Raw genomic sequence first — 20713 nt, 5'->3', positions numbered from 1 at the left:
ACTTTGACTTTAACACCAATGACTCGTGACTTGACTTGGATTTAAGTCTTATGACTCGACCTCACTTGATACCCTCCCCAGCCCAAATATAAAAAATTAAGCTATTAAAAAAAGTGAGCAGCACATCAACTCTTCATTTAATGGATTACAGTTTGAATCGGACAGCAGCTAATCAAATTGTGCCAGCTGAGAAAATGTTGCGCGTGGCAGTGCAGAGGAACGTCGGCAGGAGAAGTCAGATGGCGCCCTTGGAAAGATGATACCCAAAATATTTTTTTCCGGATATAAAGATTAAGCTGTATCAACAAAAAAACTTATTGTACTTTCAAAACATGTGGGAAGAAAATTGCAGACGGAGGCCTGTCTTTCTCATAGCTACCCATGTATTCCCATAGAAATATAACTTTTATTTGGAAAGTAATAAATATATAGATGTTTTTAAAATAATTCATGATTTGCGTAAATGTAATATACTAACTATTACTCTTGTTAAAAATATGAGATGGTATTACATTTGATGAAGAACACATTATGACTTGTTTAGGACTCGAAACTTAAAGTTTAGGACTTGAGACTTGACTTGATACTTGCCTATTTTGACTTGAGACTTGACTTGGGACTTGAGTGCTAAGACTTGAGACTTACTTGGGACTTGTAAAACAATGACTTTCAAAAAACGATAGTCACACTAAGCACAAACCAGATGGTTTGCTGTGGTAGGCATGCTGGTTAAGTGTGCCTTGAATTCTAAATAAATCACTGACATTGTCACCAACAAAGCATTCCCACACCGTCACACCTCCTCTTCCATGCTTCACGGTGGGAACCACACATGTCGAGATCATCCATTTACCTACTCTGCATCTCACAAAGTCACAGTGGTTGGAACCAAAATCCTCAAATTTGGACTCATCAGTCCAAAGGACAGATTTCCACCGGTCTAATGTCCATTGTTCGTGTTTCTTGGCCCAAGCAAGTCTCTTCTTATTATTGATGTACTTTAGTAGTGTTTTTTTTGCAGCAATTCGACCATGAATGCCTGATTCACACAATCTCCTCAGTTGATGTTGAGATGTGTCTGTTACTTGAACTCCGTGAAGCATTTATTTGGGCTGGTAACTCTAATGAATTTATCCTCTGCAGCAGAGGGAACTATTGGTCTTCCTTTCCTGTGGCGGTCCTCATGAGAGCCAGTTTCATCATAGCGCTTGATGGTTTTTGCGGCTACAATTTTCCAGATTGACTGACCTTCCAGGACAACCCTGGAATAAACTGGGAACTAGACAAAAACTCTGCAGGTACATTTACTGTTTAATTTCTTTAATGTAAATGATGCCTTTCATAGTAAAATATTCTAAATGGCCTTTTATGAGAGCACACGAGATCACGTGGTCAGATTTGTTCATGTGGAATTCATGCGGTTTTTCACTTAAGAGTAGGCATACACTACAAATAATGTATCTTCACAAACCTTGCAATTAGCAAGTACAAGTAGAAGTATAACTGACCAATACTGTTGGTTCTCTTAGGGGAGTTCAGCAGTGTTTTGGAAACCTTGTGCTGCATGAATGGACTGTTTAATTACAATGCAATCAATGCCACATGCCCACTGACTGGAATTGTACACAATACCAATTACAGTGGAAATAATTCCCACTGAAAAGGTGGCATTGTTGTCAGTCACGTGATGTCTGTGACGAACATTTGGGATCGGTGCCCTTGTGAAGTGTTTTTTGAATTGATGTTGTGACCAACTATTGTAATTTCATAATGCTGTCTGTATTTGATACACTGGAGTTAAGCCCTGCTGGTACTTGAAGGGCGATGATGTGCACACTAGTGGTTGTTTACACACATTCCTAGTCAGACAATCAGTAGGCACACAGTAGTAGATACATAGTAGTATTATAGTCGTAACACAGTACTACACAGTAGTAATACAGTCCACGGTAGTCACAAAACATACACTGTAAAAAGTTACTGGCAGCAGAGTAGACAGTAGGTTACTGTAAATTTGTGGTAAAATGTACAGCAATTTATTAGTATAGTCAACTCAACGCAGTAGAACGTTCTGTAATTCCAAGGTTAATAGCAGACCAAGAAACCAAATAAAATCTGTATGTTTTATAATCAGTCCTATTATAAATTACAGAATCAAACTGATGGGATATACATGTTATAAAAGAGGATAGAATACTGATTTATATTGTGCATCCCCCTGTTATCTATGTAGTGCACTACTTTTAAGGGTTTTAATTTGGGACCTGGACGGACGTCAATATGAAACATCACAGAAAATAAAAATGTATCACACCTTATCCATTCCTAATGAATTCTTTATAAAAGTGTAATTCCATTCTGTTCTTCACCTTGCCGACACAGGGGAGAGAGTTTTCTCCTCATTAAACTGCGACTGAAAGGGAAATTAGCAAGAAATAAAGAGATGCCGTCCCCCTAACAGAGCAATCAGTATGATAATTCACCAGCAAAATGCCTAAAAAAAATCCTAATTTCAGAGGAGCAGAAGCAGTTTAAATAACTCTACATTAGCATTTAATTAATGTGGCTGGCTAGGAACACCACACCTGAGCGTTTAAGTTTGAACCAAAGAAGACAATGAAAGTTTCTGTTGTTTAGGTAACGTCTCTATCTTCTGCGTGCCAAATGGTACCCTATTTCCTACATAGTGCACTGCTTTTGCACTATATAGGCAATAGGGTGTCATTTGGGACTCATGCTCTGTTTAATTATTCTCCTGTTAGAGTCTGGGAGAGAATCTCCAGGGCTTCAATTAGATAGTGAATTAAAGCTATGTAAATGTGAAGTGTGTGTGTGTGTGTGTGTGAATTCAGATGGAATTCGGTGTTCTTTAAATAGAGCTGTGTCGCATCTCTAATTCTCTTTCTGAAGAAGAGAACAAACACACAGCCGTTATTTTTACATTTTATTGTTAAACCTCTGTCGAGAGAACTTTCACTGTCTGCCTGAGCAATAAGGTGTGGCATTAATTCTCACACTGGTATAAGCTGCTGCCGCATGCTCGTATGTGTACGTAAGTGTGTGCATGCATGCGGGCTTGCAGGAGGGTAATGTGTAAAAGTGTTTGCTCGAAGTCTGCGAACAGAACGAGTGAGAAGCACCCTAGAATCTGCTGATGCTCTGAGAAACTCAAAGCCTGGAAGATCCACCTCCCGTTGAGTGAGAAAACCAAAACTAAGCAGCTCCTCTACCCAGCCCCATACTGGGGCGTGTGTCCCAAACTACACGCTATTCACTACAAAGTGTACTACCATTGAGGAGAGCACGATGGGTCCTGTCCAAAGGTTGTGCACTATGTAGAAAATAGAGTGCCATTTGGGACACTGCCTGGGAGTCAACATAACTGAATGGTAATGGGGCTTTTTCATCAGGGTTTGCTGTCAAATTAGGCCTCTTCTTTAGCCCTCATCAGCCCTCTCTGTCAGAGCACACTGAGACTGACAGAGCTGGAGGATTAGTAGTGAATTCAAATCAGACTGAGCCACTAGACGTTAAGTTTGGTGGGGTTTGGAAAGGAAGAGAGAGTATTGAACTTAATTTCTGATGAGGTTTGTCTGAGAAATACCATTGGCTCCTCTTACTCTGGGTGCCAGTTTTCACTGCTTTCTTGCTACTTATGGAATAGTTAAGCCAAACATGCACTGTAACAAATTGCTAAAGCACTGTATTACCTGTTTTGCTGTATATTTAAAGCAGCATACTGTGAATTATGGTGCGTTGTGGGAAAGGGTTGTGGAATTGGAAAGAATCGCTGGCTCATTAACAATATTTTGAGGTGTGCCTTGTAAGTGGCTAATGTATAATTGTTTGACACGTTAGTGAGAATGCTGTATCAATTGAACTGATATATGGTAGTATTTCCCTAACAATTGAATGCACGTATATAGGGGTAGATTAGAGTTAAACCACATCCTTTGATTGGTTTAGACCTACAATCACAGCCGGTTGGTAACATTTTGTTTAGGCCTCTAGAAGAGCAAGTGATATAAAACTACATATGTTCACAAATATTCTGTAAAATCAAATACCTAACAGCCAACCTGCTTGCACTAATCCCATGTCATTACAGTAAAATACCAACATGATTACAATAGCATTCACTTTTTGTACTGTGTACGGTCATTGCTTTGCATTTTCCAGTAACTTACAGGAAGTTGGTGGCAAGTTACTGTCAATATTGCGGTACCATAATTTGTAATAGCCAGAGATCAGGAAAATATACATTCAAAAGGTACACTACATATACTAAAGTATGTGGACACCCCTTCAAATAAGTGGATTTGGCTATTTCAGCCAAACCTGTTGCTGACAGGTGTATTAAATCGAGCACACAGCAATGCAATGTCCATAGGAAAACATTGGCAGTAGAATAGCCTTACTGAAGAGCTCAGTGACTTTCAATGTGGCACAGTCATAGGATGCCACCTTTTCAACAAGTCAGTTTGTCAAAATTTCTGCCCTGCTAGAGCTGCCCCAGTCAATTGTAGGTGCTATTATTGTGAAGTGAAGATTTCTAGGAGCAACAACAGCTCAGTCGCAAAGTGGCAGGCCACACAAGCTCACAGAATGGGACCGCTGAAGTGCATAGCGTGTAAAAATCATCCTCTGTTGCAACACTCACTACCGAGTTCCAAACTGCCCTTGGAAGCAGCGTCAGTACAAGAACTGTTCATCGGGAGTTTCATGAATGGGTTTCCATGGCTGAGCAGCCACACACAAGCCTAAGATCACCATGTGTAATGTCAAGCGTTGGCTGGAGTGGTGTAAAGCTCGCCACCAATGGACACTAGAGCAGTGGAAACGTGTTCTCTGGAGTGATTAATCACGCTTCACCATCTGGCAGTCCACGGACGAATCTGGGTTCAGCTGATGCCAGAAGAACGCTACCTGCCCGAATGCATAGTGCCATCTTTAAAGTGTGGTGGAAGAGGAAAAATGGTATGGGGCTATTTTCATGGTTTGGTCTTGGCCCTTTAGTTCCATTGAAGGGAAATGTTACTGCTACAGAATACCAGGAAACATTCTAGACAATTCTGTGCTTTCAACTTTGTGGAAACAGTTTGGGGAATGCCCCTGTGCACAAAGAGAAATGGTTTGTCGAGATCGGTGTGGAAGAACTTGACCAGCCTGCAAAGAGCCCTGACCTCAACCCCATCAAACACCTTTGGGATGAATTGGAACATCGACTGCAAGCCAGGCCTATTATCCCAAAATCAGTGCCCAACCTCACTAATGCTCTTGCAGCTGAATGGAAGCAAGTCCCCACAGCAATTTTTAACAAATAGTGGAAATCTTTCCCAGAAGAGTGGAGATTGTCATGCAGAAAAGGGGGGACCAACTCCATATTAACGCTCATGACTTCAGAATGAGATGTTCAACAAGCATGCTTCGACATACTTTCGTTCACATAGTGCATCGTAATACAAATACAGGACAAGATGAAGACCAATCTATCCTTAACTTCAACAACATTCCCAGTAACGGTTACATAGACATTTTACTTGCGATGACTGTAATATGTGTTTTTATCAACCTTAGTTTAATTAGCTGACTGTTAGTCACTCTGGATAAGAGCTGCTAAATGCTTCGCAAGTGTGCATTTTTACATTTTGGTCATAGCAGATGCTCCTTGCCAGAGTGACTAACATTCAGTGTATTAAACTAAGGTAAACAAGAATATACCACAGTCATAACAAGTAAAAGATTATATTACCACTACCGAGAATGTTGTAGTAAAGATGGGGTATTTCCGAATATATAATTGTGTTATAAAATACTGAATACTTCGATTCTAATTAAACTGTTACACGATAGGCTCTGTGAATTGTATGCATGCTGACTGCAGGAATGTCCACCAGAGCTGTAGCCAGAGAATTTAATGTTTGCCGATGTCCACATTGTGTACAAAGTGCCCCATAGTGGTGGTGGGGTTATGGCATGGGCAGGCATAAACTACGAACTACAAACACAATTGCATTCTATTGATGGCAATTTGAATGCACAGAGATACCGTGACGAGATCCTGAGACCCAATGTCGTGTCATTCATCTACCGCCATCACCTCTTGTTTCAGCATGATAATGCATGGCTCCATGTCGCAAGGATCTGTACACAATTCCTGGAAGCTGAAAATGCCCCGGGTTCTTTCATGGCCTGCATGCTCACCAGACATGTCACCCATTGAGCATGTTTTGGATGCTCTCACAATCAACAGCCTGATCAACTCTATGCGAAGGAGATCTGTCGCGCTGCATGAGGCAAATGGTGGTCACATCAGATACTGACTGGTTTTCTGATCCACGCCTCTACCTTTTTTTAAAGGTATCTGTTACCAACAGAGGCATATCTGTATTCCCAGTCATGTGAAATCCACAGATTAGGGCATCATTTATTTATTTAAATTGACTGATTTCTGAACTGTAATTTAGTAAAATCTTTGAAATTGTGACATGTTTTGTTTATATTTTTGTTCAGCGTACATGTCAAGTACATTTAAGTACATGCACTGTACATCTGCAACAGTTTACTAACCACTGTGCTTCCAGCAATGCACTGTACATTCTAAGAATACAGCATATTGTACTGTTCCAGTAATATTCTGTACATTTGTGTTATAGTAAAGGTCCTGTAAATCTACAGTTATTTACTGTAAAAATTACAGGATTACATTTACAGTGTGTTTGACTTGACAATGAGTGACACGTATATGGCAAAACATCACAAACAGATCTGGAACCAGGTTACATTGACACCTGTTGCTGCTTGAAATGTCAACCAAGCACCTCAGTTGTGAACAGCTGTTCTCTTGCTTATTTAGGTTATCTTATCTTGTTTCTGCACTGCTACAGTATATAATTAGAGCCTTATTGCAAATCTTCACTGTGACCTTAAACTATCAGAGGCTGTTCCCATTGCATACAGTTAAGTAATCATATATGATCCGTGAAATCTCGAGACACAACATTGCTTTTAAGCTACACAGCCTGTGGAAAATCATTATTTCTCTTTCAAATATCTTTTCATTCTAAGAAAACACCCGTAACTGTAGAATGTGTTTTGAACACCAAAGCTAGAGGCTGGTATGCACTAAGCTGCAGTCCCCCACTGTTAGTCTATCGTCGCTGTAATGCAGTGTGTTTTTCACTGAAACACCTCAGAGTGACTGGAGAACCCAGTTTGGTCAGGAGGGAGGCGTATTCCTGTTCTGCTCTGTCTGTCAGTCTCTTTGATCTCAGGAGTGCAGAGCTCTGGCCTGGAAGCACCATCAGTCTACACACCACGGGAAACCAAGGAACAGGAGGGGGCAAGGATGTGTGGAAGGAGGAATGGCAACGCCCTCACTCTGTCTTTGTCGCTCTCTCTCTCACTCTCTCTCTTAATTAGAGTTCATTGTGAGACAGCCATGACATGCCTGAACTGAAACAGACTCACTGAGTGAGTCACTTCACAGCCTGTGATGTCAATCACTAGGTTTGTTTATTTTGAAACATTGAGTTTTCAATCTTGACTACAGAGTTGGAATGGAGTGAAATTGACCCATAGCCAGCTGAAGATTGTATGGTCGGCACAAGATGAGTCTTTCGTATTGAGTTCCTGTCATGGGAGCTTCCAAACTCTGTGACTGGGGCGTGTCCGTTCACACACACAAAACATTTGTGACTAGGCATATGTTGCACGTCACTATTTCATAGGAGAGACACATGAATTATATTTATAAAAAATATATATATATATCTAAATGCGTTTTTTGGCCTTCTGGAACATGTGAACTTTTGTGTGCCTTAATACAAACGTGTATGGCATCTGCAAATACGAATACAATTGTTCAATTACGAGCCTAGTTGGTTTAGCCATGGAAAAAGCCAGGAACCTTCCCCGCTGGCCATGATTGGCTGTGATAATGAATAGGCTGGAAATACAGAGAGATGAGTTTGGATTGGTCTGCCGTGTACCATCTTCTGTCTATAAAATGAGCTGCTCGTTATGTGTAGCAGTGGCGGTCAGTGCCGTTTTATGAGCATGACCTTATTTCTATTACAGCATATTGGATGACTCTCATTCATATTCCATTCACCCAGTTCAATGTAACAGTGATAGGTGTAGGCTACTACATGATACTCAAATGTTCCCTATACCCATCATGAGGTTGCTACAACCTAGCCTATGAATTACATTTTACAACGTATGTGCACACAGGTTTCAAGGTCGCTTGTACACTCTTGCCTGCATCTAGCTGATGTAAGGTGAAGTCATTAGTACAACAGTTGCAAACGAGAGTTTCTGTCGGACAAATTCAGGTATGTTTATCCTTGTTTTGTTCTGTTTGCTTCCGTTTAAGAAACGTTTTTCAACAGAATAGGCAGAATGAACACGCATGAACAGAGTTCACTCTCATAACAGCCACATTGTATTCCTTCTCTTCCCTTCGCTTGTGGACTTCAATCCACAACAGATCAGCTGTATGTGACCAGGCAAAACACATTTTCCAAGCCAAACCGCTACACACAGCCTGCATCGTTGTCACCCTATTAGCTAAAGTAACGTCATAGTCAGCATAGCTAAAAGAACTAACACGTTAGTAAATTCGCTACAATCATGCAGTAACGTTAGTGTACATTCAGTAAGCAGTTACACCGGTGGGCCCTGGTGGCAATAAATTAGTAATACCAAAAGCTTCCCCTGACTCGGAAGAGTTCCAGTGTTGTGTTGGAAAGTCATAGTCAGCGAGCTAATATAGCATCCCTCTGTTTGAGCGTAATATTTCTTAAGGCTAAACTAGCTAGCTGCATTTGTTAGCTTAGTAAGTGAATCTGAAAGTGAAAAAAATTACGAAATCTCCCTCTCTCTCTAGTTCGCTCTTGCTTCTCCTAAATTTTGGAAGAAATGAATTTGTTCAAAACTGTTCAAACTGTTCACTCACCACATGTTCTACACTGCAGTGCTAGCTAGCTGTAGTTTATGCTTTCAGTACTAGATTAATTATCTAATCCTTTCATTGGGTGGACACACGTGTCAGTTCATGCTGCAAGAGCTCTGATAGGCTGGAGGACGTCCTCTGGAAGTTTCTGTGCACATCTATGGAAGGGGGTGAGAACCATGAGTCTCCTAGATTTTGTATTGAAGTCATTGTACCCAGAGGAGGACGGAAGCTAGCTGTCCTCCGGCTACAACATGGTGCTACCCTACAGAGTGCTGTTAAGGCTCCTGTAGACCTTTGCAGAATAGTTTGTTTTAGTCAGTTATTTGGTGATGTGAATCTATTTAATACAGTTTTATCTAAAAAATAATAACCTTTTATATGTTTTACAATTAACATTTTTATGAAATTCACTGAGGAGGATGGTCCTCTTCTTCCTCCTTCTTCCTCCTCTGAGGAGCCTCCACTGATGTGTAGATAATCCTTTCTATTGCAGCTGTTTATATATATATATATATATATATATATATATATATATATATATGTATATATAACGTTATCAATGGTGAACTGCAAATGTGTTGCTACTGCTCTCAATAACATTGTTGCTCTGAATTTATTAAGCTTTATCGACAAAGGTCAGTAGGAAACAATTGTGAAGGACTACTTTCTGGAGGACGATTGTGCAATGCTTACTCTCTCTGACTCTAAAAATGAATCAGACGTTAAGGAAATCCCTGATTTAGGTAAAACACATTGTCATTGAACCAGACATTGTAGAGTCTTTTGATTACAGTGATGGGGAAGAAATGGCAATCATGAAGTTGACCAAGTTTTGAAATCAGTGGAATGCCTGGTGGAAGCAGAGTATGATAACGAGATTCATACAATTCTGTCATTTAATTGACTATGCAGAGGGAGTCGAAAAGAGAACACAGAAGGCTATTGTATAAAACACCTGTCTCCGTATTACATCTTCAAACTAAGGGCAACCATGGCATCCGTTACAGAGAGGTAGAAAGATTGGATTATTGTTATGGCTTTGCACATGGTCAGTGTGAACCAGAGTGACTTGACACAATGGGCCATACAAGCTGTACAAACAAAATGGAAATGACACAGGACGTCTTATTTAACAAAAAAGGTTGCAGTCTTCTGTGAAGTGTTCATCCATGTATACAGGTAAGAGTCAAGCTACATTTTCTGTGTAGTAATATTATCTCAGAAAGCCATTTGCATTGCTAGTTATAGCCTAATGTTAGCTAGCTAACTAGCTAACATTGAACCTATTTGGTTAGCTTTAGCTAGCTAAGACAATCAGTTTGTATTGCTAGTACTCTATGGATTTGGATTATGGTTAATTCCTTAGCTAGCTAGCTGCATGTCTAAACAAAAGATCCCAAGTTAAAGCATACTGTTAGCTTGCTGTCAGGATCGCTAGCTAACATTATGTGTACGATCTCTGTAGTAGTATTATCTCAGACTGCCATTTCCATTGCCAGTTATAGCCTAATGTTAGCTAGCTAACTAACATTGAACCTAGTTGGTTAGCTTTAGCTAGCTTAGACAATCGGTTGGTATTGCTAGCACTCTATGGGTTGGGATTATGGTTCATTGTTTAGCTAGCTACATGTCTAAATACAGGACTCCCCTTCGCCAGATGATTACATGACCCATGAAGTTGGCAGTGATTGTGGCCATCTGTTGTATAATAAAATATTTGAATCTGGAATTTGTCTTTCAGCATCAGTAGAACCCGCCTGACTCTCCTCCACAAGTCATACAAGGAGACTGGAGGATGGTACGGTGCTGGTGGAAAGCTATGGCTGGCAACAACACCTGACTCCGTACTTCAGGCCGTTGCCACAGATCAAGCAGTACCAGCACTTCAGGTGAATATCATTTTCATTGCATTGTATGAGGTTATTATTCTAATCTAAATTTGGGAGGTGAATTGATTTAAGGTCTTTATTTTTTGGTCTATTTTCCTGTTTTACAGCTTCGATGCTCCGGAGTCTGGTGTTGTTGTCGCCAAGGAGCATTCAGACTCAGTCTGGACCAGGTTTTGGCTGCTGCGCAACACTGACGTCCTTCCTCCCATAGATGGTCTGCCTGTACAAGCACCAATCGGACTGGATACAACTAAACGTGTATATTTTTAAGAAGATCAGGGACTTTTTCGATGAAGAGACCATGGATATCACATGCCCTGCACCAAAGTTAAGGGCAGGACAGAAACAGGCTCATATAGCTTCCCTTGTTCATGCGTGGTGTGGACGGACCAGTTCATCACTGGGGGCGAGTTCCCAGTCATCCAGGCTTTCGGCAGTGCCTCTCTCCTAACACACACACACACATGCCATACGTTGCTGCTGCTATTCATTTTTTATCCTGATGCCCAGCCTCTTTACCCCTGATTGTATGCACATAACTACCTCATCTAGCACTAATATTGTTCTTGATATTATTCTTGTACATATTCATTATTATTTTGTTCTTTCTCTTCTGCCGTTGACATTTTTTGTTCTTTTTTTATCTTGACATTTTCTTTTTTTTGGATATTGCTACTATGCAAATATGCAATTACCCATTTCACTGTACCGTTTACACCTTCTGTAGAGACCCTTCCACTTAGCAAGATTATAGCGAGATTATGCACCTTCTGTATGCTGTGCATGTGACAAATAAACGTAGATTTTGTTTTTGATATCGTGTGTTTAGCAGAGACGGTAATGTGAACAACAACATGACCTGCACCAAAGTCATATTAGGATATAGGCTTTTTGTAGGCTACTACTTTTACCACTTTTAGCCTTGAAATCTTTACTACACTACTCACTCTGTTTAGCACATGGCCACATGTGAATCCTTAAAGAGATGGGTGGGGCTAATGCTTAAGAGGGTGTGAATGATTCGGAATGAGTGTAGACTAAGAAAAGCTCTCCAGAGACATTTTCTCGAAAGTGGGGTTACAATTTTTTCAACTTTCAAAGCCCATTGTTCCTCAACAAATGCAGTGTATGATATAACATGTTATAGCTCTGAATCTTTACTTTTATCCAATGTCAAAAAAAAATTAAAAACATAATTTTAAAATGTAGCTTCATAAGTCCAAATCAAGCCGGTCAGTCACATTTCGCCTGTCTCCAAAAGCAAAAAGGCTTTTTCAGGCTTAGGGGTTAGGTTTAGGGTTAGGGTCACAATTAGGATTAGGTTAAGATTAGGATTTAGAGTTAGGGGTTTTGGGTTAAGATTAGGGATAGGTTAAGGGTTAGGGAAAAATAGGATTTAGAATGGGAATCAACTATTTGGTCCCCAAAAGGATAATAAAACAAATGTGTGTGTGTGTGTGCATGAGTGCGCGCTCACGTTTGTGTGTGTGTGTCCATCAGAGTGTGTGCTTTGTGATGACTCGGGAGTGAGAGCAGTGCTGTCTTTGATGTTATGTGACAGACCATGGGTTAAAGCATCCAGACAGAGCAACCTGCTGCGCTGAGGGGACCTCTCACTTACTGTAGCAGGTTGACTTCTGGGAACTGACCGGTGGGCAGGGACATTAAGTGTTTTCCTAGAAGACACATGGCACAGCACAAAGCAGATGCTGCTCCTGAAATTAAATGACTTTGGTGTGGGTGTTGTCTCAAGGAAAGGCTCTGACTGGTCATCTCTCTCTCTCTCTCTCTCTCTCTCTCTCTCTCTCTCTCTCTAGGGTTGAAGCAGATCCATGCTCTCTCCATCCAGGGCAATTATGAGTTGAGGATTGACCTGGAGGACTTTGACAACAGTACAGCCTATGCCCAGTATGGTATGTTTGGAGTTGGCCTGTTCTCTGTGGACCCTGACGATGATGGATACCCACTGACTGTTGGCGATTACTCTGGAAATGCAGGTACATATATCTGAATGACCAGTTCCCTTTGTTAATCAATAAAGTATCAACCTAATAAACTCTCATCTTCAATTAACATTTTATATTTAAGTTTGATTTGAATTATAGATTGGGTTGTTATAGACCCGAGACACCGGGGTACCCAAAGCAAAGTTAAGCTGCACTTAAACACGTATGTTGAAGCCCCAGGTTTACTCATTAAATACGTATGACTCAAAAATGCATTGACTATCTATAGTAAAAACTGCTGTGTCCTCTGCAGTAGTTTATTGTTAAGTGCTGAGGGAAGGAGGGATGGAAGCGTTTGGTTTGGTCTCCACAGCGTGGATAGACAGGGACAGAGAGACAAGGACAGACCGTATGTGTCTGCGTATATCTGTTCCCCAAACATCACATCTCAGCCGCAATCCCGTCACCGTGAATAAATTACTACCCAATTAATTACGGTGGTTGACCGGCAGCATAAACAAAACACTGCCAGATGCCTGTCACAACAAATAATCAATTTAAAGAACCTTTGGGGAGTGGAGTACTGAGAACTGAGCACACAGAGAGAGAAGAGGGACAGATGAGAGATGGAGGGATGGGAAGAGGGGGTATAGATGAGAGGAGGAGGGAGAGAGTGTTGTCACAAGCAGGTTTTGCAGAAAGAGAGAGTGTTGTGTAAATGGCTTGTACACACAAATAAATAATGGTTCTAAATAGTACCAGGCAGGGGTTATTTGGCTTGTAACCATAACAGAACCCTTTTTGGTGCTCTATAAATGACCATTAACAGATGTTCTATAGAGCACCAAAAAAAGGGTTGTAACTGCGTGTGCATGTCACACATGGCTAGTCGAACACCAATTTTGGAGCTACATGAAACCCTTTTTTTTGTGGTTCTTTATAGAACCTTTGTTAATAATGATTGTATAAAGAATATGTCTCATTCCGAAAGGCTCTTCGTAGATCATTTTGAAGAACCATACAGGGTTTTTATTCTGGTCAGCCATATTATATTGTTAAAACTCCATATGTGTTGTTATTGTATTGACAAGTTGAATCAAGTAAGCTACCTCTGGAACAGCTGGGGGTCACTGAGTAGGGAATTGAGAACCACTGACTGATTTAGTCAACCGTTTTCAATTGACACAAGGCCATACGTGAGGCTTTCACAAGACACCATCACTGGCCATGGCCAGATATAATATGTCATGGCATAACACAAGCTATTAGATAAACTGGACAATTACATGATCACTAAAAGAGCAAAGAACCATTTTGTGAACTGTAAAGAACCATTGGAGAGCTTAACGGGTTCTTTGAGTCATTATGCTTCCACATAGAACATCACCCTTCCCAAAGAACCCTTGAGGAACCCTAATGTGTTACAGTGTAAAGCTTGTTCCCGCTCTTCCTACCTCAATACCACTAACCTTCAACTGACAACATGCCGATTGGACATTTTAATCCCACTGCAGCACACTAGCCTCTCCCTCATACCCTCTCCTCCCCTTAGTACTACTGTTATTGTTATTATCACACACACTCTCACTCACATTTTCTCTGATCTGAGGGGTATCCTACGAAGCAGGTTTGAGGCCTAAGAGGGTATGAGGGAGAGGCTAGTGTGCTGCAAACGTAACTTTGGTTAACTCTGAGTTCAACTCATGATAACCGGTCATACGAAAGCTGCTCACCTTTTAGCCAAGTACATTTCTATGGCTGCTTCAGAGCTAACCTTCTCCGGTGCAGGCTAACTCACGGCTAACTCCACTTACCCTGATTGAAATGACTGAAATAAATGATATTTTTTTATGTTACATGGTAATGACAGAATACATTTTAAACTGTACGCAGCATCCATAGGGGTGGGGGGGGGAAGGTACATTGATAAGCACCCGAAATACGCCATTAACAATAAGTATTCAAATAAAGACAGCCTACCGGGAAACAGTGGGTTAACTGCCTTGTTCAGGGGTAGGACAACAGATTTGTACCTTGTCAGTTTAGGAATTCGATCCAGTAACACGTTCGGTTACTGTCCCAATGCTCTAACCACTAGGCTACCTGCCGCCCCACTTCTAAAAGCTTATTTCACACAATAGCCTGCTGAATTTGAAAGATAACTTTAATTTCATATTGAATCCGACACAAATGAAAATGTGGCACTGACTCGCCTATAGATTGATGTTTCAGAAATGTCTCAATGAAGAGCTCGGTGTTCGACTAGCCATGTGTGACATGCACACGCAGTTACAAGCCTGTTAGACTTAGCGGCAGGTGGACAAACAATATCCACGTCGTAATACGGATAAAGCCTGAGCTGGAATGTGAAGCTACAGTGGGGCAAAAAAGTATTTAGTCAGCCACCAACTGTGCAAGTTCTCCCACTTAAAAAGATGAGAGAGGCCAGTCATTTTCATCATAGGTACACTTCAACTATGACAGACAAAATGAGAAAAAAAATCCAGAAAATCACATTGTAGGATTTTTAATTAATTTATTTGCAAATTATGGTGAAAAATAAGGATTTGGTCATTAACAAAAGTTTATCTCAATACTTTGTTATATACCCTTTGTTGACAATGACAGAGGTCAAACGTTTTCTGTAAGTCTTCACAAGGTTTTCACACACTGTTGCTGGTATTTTGGCCCATTCCTCCATGCAGATCTCCTCTAGAGCAGTGATGTTTTGGGGCTGTTGCTGGGCAACACGGACTTTCAACTCCCTCCAAAGATTTTCTATGGGGTTGAGATCTGGAGACTGGCTAGGCCACTCCAGGACCTTGAAATGCTTCTTACGAAGCCACTCCTTTGTTGCCCGGGCGTTTTGTTTGGGATCATTGTCATGCTGAAAGACCCAGCCACGTTTCATCTTCAATGACCTTGCTGATGGAAGGAGGTTTTCACTCAAAATCTCACGATACATGGCCCCATTCATTCTTTCCTTTACACGGATCAGTCGTCCTGGTCCCTTTGCAGAAAAACGATGATGAAAATGATGTTTCCACCCCCATGCTTCACAGTAGGTATGGTGTTCTTTGGATGCAACTCAGCATTCTTTGTCCTCCAAACATGACAAGTTGAGTTTTTACCAAAAAGTTATATTTTGGTTTCATCTGACCATATGACATTCTCCCAATCTTCTTCTGGATCATCCAAATGCTCTCTAGCAAACTTCAGACGGGCCTGGACATGTACTGGCTTAAGCAGCGAGACAGGTCTGGCACTGCAGGATTTGAGTCCCTGGCGGCGTAGTGTGTTACTGATGGTAGGCTTTGTTACTTTGGTCCCAGCTCTCTGCAGGTCATTCACTAGGTCCCCCCGTGTGGTTCTGGGATTTTTGCTCACCGTTCTTGTGATCATTTTGACCCCACGGGGTGAGATCTTGAGTGGAGCCCCAGATCGAGGAAGATTATCAGTGGTCTTGTATGTCTTCCATTTTCTAATAATTGCTCCCAAAGTTGATTTCTTCAAACCAAGCTGCTTACCTATTGCAGATTCTGTCTTCCCAGCCTGGTGCAGGTCTACAATTTTGTTTCTGGTATCCTTTGAAAGCTCTTTGGTCTTGGCCATAGTGAGTTTGGAGTGTGACTGCTTGAGGTTGTGGACAGGTGTCTTTTATACTGATAACAAGTTCAAACAGGTGCCATTAATACAGGTAACGAGTGGAGGACAGCGGAGCCTCTTAAAGAAGAAGTTACAGGTCTGTGAGAGCCAGAAATATTGCTTGTTTGTAGGTGACCAAATACTTATTTTCCACCATAATTTGCAAATAAATTCTACAATGGGATTTTCTGGATTTTTTTTCTTCTCATTTTGTCTGTCATAGTTGAAGTGTACCTATGATGAAAATTACAGGCCTCTCTCATCTTTTTAAGTGGAAGAACTTGCACAATTGGTGGCTGACTAAATACTTTTTTGCCCCACTGTAACTGCAGCTGATTCGCTTTAGAAAACCCCGATTAGATCTAGCTTGCATAGTAGGATACCTCTCTGGCCTCAGTGGACAGGTTGGTCATTGCGGCTGGAAGCAGCTGGATTCTAACCTTGTTCAGTGCAGCCACCTTGTCCCATCCACTTCCCTTCAGCCAGACAAGGTTACACTGAGTGGGCTGCAAATGACACGCTAAGTACTGCTAGCCTGGTTCCTCTTTTCTCTCCCATTGTTTCGTATTATCCGGCAACCATTATCATGTTGTCACATTGGGTTGTTGTTAAATGTTTTTTTATTTTTTTATGTTTCGACGTAGGGGCTCTCTTTGTGAATGCTGAAACGCGCCCTGTCGGAACTGGTGGCGCTGCGAGTTACTGTGGGAAAATGGAATTGGAGGGAGTGGAGTGGTGATGTGGCCACACCCTGCCTGGGCAAATAATGGATTTAGTTGCCCTGATGAGAGGCTAGAGAACACTTAACTAATTGTCTTTTGTTGAATTTATATGACAACATTCCAACCTTGTTTAGCATGATCTATTCTATTATGTCACTATTTGCATTCATTTGCATCTCTTTCAATTATAGACCTTTATTTTGAAGGTGAACCGCAAATTCAAGTACTGTGGCTAACCCTTATTGTGTCTAGCTTCACATATGTGGTTCCGCCCATCATTAATCAAATAAGTCTTATAAATGTGGGTTATTTTAGATTATGACACCTAGCTAGATCGTTAGCTAGTTAGTTAACTATAGCTACTGAAACAGATTATGTTGTTTGGCTATGTTTTTGGGGAAGAACATTGTTTGCATCCATCGGCTAGCTAGCTTTTTTTTATGACCAGCACTGTCCCAGAGCTTGGGGAAGTGTGTCTGCGTTCAAGTGAAGCAGCGGCAGATGCGCGAGACAAAACCTTGCCAGCATCATAGCATATGCTGTGAATGCTGTGACATGAAATACAAGTAATGGTGTAATCAATGTGTAATAACAACGTAAAAAAATATGTGAACGTATTAAATTATTATCTGATGTGCAGTCATATTCAGGTCTTGATTGGTCAACAAGCTTATTTTACGTGTCAAATAACATTATTTGACCTGTATCTTATTTGACACGCAAAACCCAAATGGCGTTCCATAGCCAACCACCCAAGAGTGACATTCAGCTCAAAGCCGTAGCCTATAGCTAGCAGTGTCCCGTGTACCTCTCTTCTCTTCAGTTCTATTTCTGTAAATGCTCGCAGAGTAGTTTTAGATCCTGCTGAGGCTTCAAAGCTCTTTTTTAAGTGTGTGTGTGTGTGTGTGTGTGTGTGTGTGTGTGTGTGTGTGTGTGCGCGCGTGAGCACTATGTGACAGTTGAGCGCTGATCGGATCGTTAGGGAGGCGATAGTAAAAGCAGAAGGATAAAGAGGTCAGCATAGAGCCCTTTGATAAATGAACAACAAAGTGTTGTAACCCTGTGGTTTGTGTAATGAGGACTGATCTTTAGAGAGGAGAGGAGGCTTCTCTCTGATCTCACGTCATCTATGGAAATGATGGATTGTTCCTTAGTCATTTGGAAATGAATTAGGAATGCAGTGGTGCTCTGGTGCTGTCTGATGTAAGAGGGCTCTGGTGAAAGACATTTGTTTAGCCAGGAAAGACAAATCAAAGTATTGAAGCACTGATTTGGAATCAATTGTATTCCTCTCTAAAGCCTCTTCTATCGCTCAACCTCTCTTAATTATCTATTTCTCCTTTCTTGTCTTCCAATCTATCCCCTATTTCTCCTCTGTTCACCCTTGTCCATTTCATTTGACTGTGTGGGTGGGTGTGTGTGCTTGTGCGTGCATTTGTGTGTGTGTGCATGCATGTTTGTGTAAATATGATGCGTGTGCGTTTGTACATGAATGCAACATGAATGTGTTCTCCACCCATCCAATCCTCCTCCCCCCCCCCCCCCCCCCCCCCCCCCCCCCACACACACAGGCGATGCTCTGCTAAAGCACAACGGAATGAAGTTCACCACCAAAGACAAGGACAACGACCACTCGGAGAACAACTGTGCCTCCTTCTACCATGGTGCCTGGTGGTACCGTAACTGCCACACGTCTAACCTGAATGGACAGTATCTCCGCGGGCAGCACACCTCCTATGCCGACGGCATCGAGTGGTCCACCTGGACCGGCTGGCAGTACTCCCTCAAGTTCTCCGAGATGAAGATACGGCCCACTCGCGACGAGAGCAAATGAGAAAAATGAGGGAATAAAAGAAGAAAAAGAGAGGAAATGAATTTGAAGGAAGAAGGTGCTCATAAGAATAAATATAAAACCCCACACTCAAAAAGACAGCTATAGGCTGTGGTTCTTGTTCAGCTATTGTTTGCTGACTGACTAAAAGGACATCTTTGATTGGTATACTACTATTGTCTACGTTTCTCTGTGGAACCCTCATCCCTTCCCCTGCCCCGCCCCGCTTGCTGTGCCCTCTGCTAATCTCTCGTCGCTCGTTGCGTACTACTGTTGTGCTGAGGTTTTTCGTGCCCCCCCCACCCCCATTATCCTTATCCTTTATCACTATCATTAGGAGATTTGTTGCCAATGATTTTGAGTGTTTCCCTCCTGACAACGACCACACCGCGACACTAAATTAATCTGACTCACTCTTACTTCACAGGATTTCGGTGGCACCTTAACTGGGGAGAACGGGCTTGTGGTAATGACTGGAGCAGAGTCAGTGGAAGGGTCTCAAAAACCATGTGTTTGATGCCATTTCATTTGCGGAGTTCCAACCACTACTATGAGCCGTTCACCCCCTCAGCAGCCTCAACTGTCTTACTTAAGTCTCTCTTTCTCGTGTTATTTATATCTAGTCATCAATCAATGATCTGTCTTTTCTATCTGAGCCTTGACCTTGACCTCTCTCCTGTGATAGTTGCACCTTGTAGCCAGTAGTTCTATTCCCACAGTCCTTTACTGCGTTGTTTCCAGTCAGCGAAGTGTGGCGTTACCGTGTGACCTTTGAACAAGTGGCTGAGTCAGAACAGGAGATGTGACATTACAGTTAGAGAACACACACACGAACACACACACACACACACACACACACACACACACACACACACACACACACACACACAAAAACACACACACACACACACACACAAAACAAAAACTCTGTACCCTGAAGCTACAGTATTACCATGACACAGCAAAACTCAGTCTGTCACCCAAAGGGACTTGGCTGTATTGGCCTTCCAGTCAGGAGACATGCTAAAATGGCACAACCCACAGTACCTCACCACCCACTGCTTAAGCATCCCTTTATTAAAGATATGCTCTGTGGGATAACAAGACAATGGAATGGGAATGGTGTAGAGGGAACGGTTGAAATAGAAGGAGACAGATCAAACAGAGGGGTGAGAAGGGAATTACTAAATGAAAAGGGGAATAAGATAGACAGAGTGAGAAAAATGACGAGATCAAACAGAGGGGTGAGGGAGCGATCGACAGAGAGATGGGGGGATGGATGGAGATCAAATGGAGGGGGGAGGGAGAAGGGTAAATGAGAGGGAGCAGATATCATTAATCTGACTGAGGCCATTAGGGAGCATATTGGGCACTTTGTCTGATCAGCCTGCCAGTTGATCACCAGCCAAGTCACTGCTACAACAGAGCCCCAGACGTTAACTCCTCAGTGTGTGTGTGGACGTGTTTAACTATTCTTGTGGGGACCAGAAGTCCCCACAAGAATAGTAAACGGAACATATTTGACCAACTGGGGACATTTTGTTAGTCCCCACAAGGTCAAATGCTATTTCTACGGTGTTTAGGGTTAAGGTTGGAATTAGTGTTAGGGTTAGAATTACGTTAAGGGTTAGGAGCTAGGGTTAGTTTTAGGGTTAGGAGCTAGAGTTAGGTTAAAGGTTAAGGTTAAGTTTTTTGGGTTAAGGTTAGGGTAAGGGTAAGAC

General features: G+C 41.7%; 1 protein-coding gene across 1 annotated transcript in view; it reads left to right on the top strand.

The window, feature by feature from the left end:
• The window catches only part of LOC139388312 (fibrinogen C domain-containing protein 1-like), a 233596-nt gene extending 214601 nt beyond the window's left edge, over positions 1-18995 (top strand). The window contains exons 8-9 of the mRNA XM_071134913.1: positions 12666-12845; positions 18733-18995. Coding sequence (XP_070991014.1) covers positions 12666-12845; positions 18733-18995 — 443 coding nt within the window. The remainder of the gene's footprint in view (positions 1-12665; positions 12846-18732) is intronic.
• The last annotated feature ends 1718 nt before the right edge of the window (positions 18996-20713 follow it).

Source organism: Oncorhynchus clarkii, chromosome 29 (genome assembly GCF_045791955.1).
Source record: "Oncorhynchus clarkii lewisi isolate Uvic-CL-2024 chromosome 29, UVic_Ocla_1.0, whole genome shotgun sequence".
Classification (NCBI taxonomy): domain Eukaryota; kingdom Metazoa; phylum Chordata; class Actinopteri; order Salmoniformes; family Salmonidae; genus Oncorhynchus; species Oncorhynchus clarkii.
This window is presented reverse-complemented; position numbering and strand designations above follow the sequence as displayed.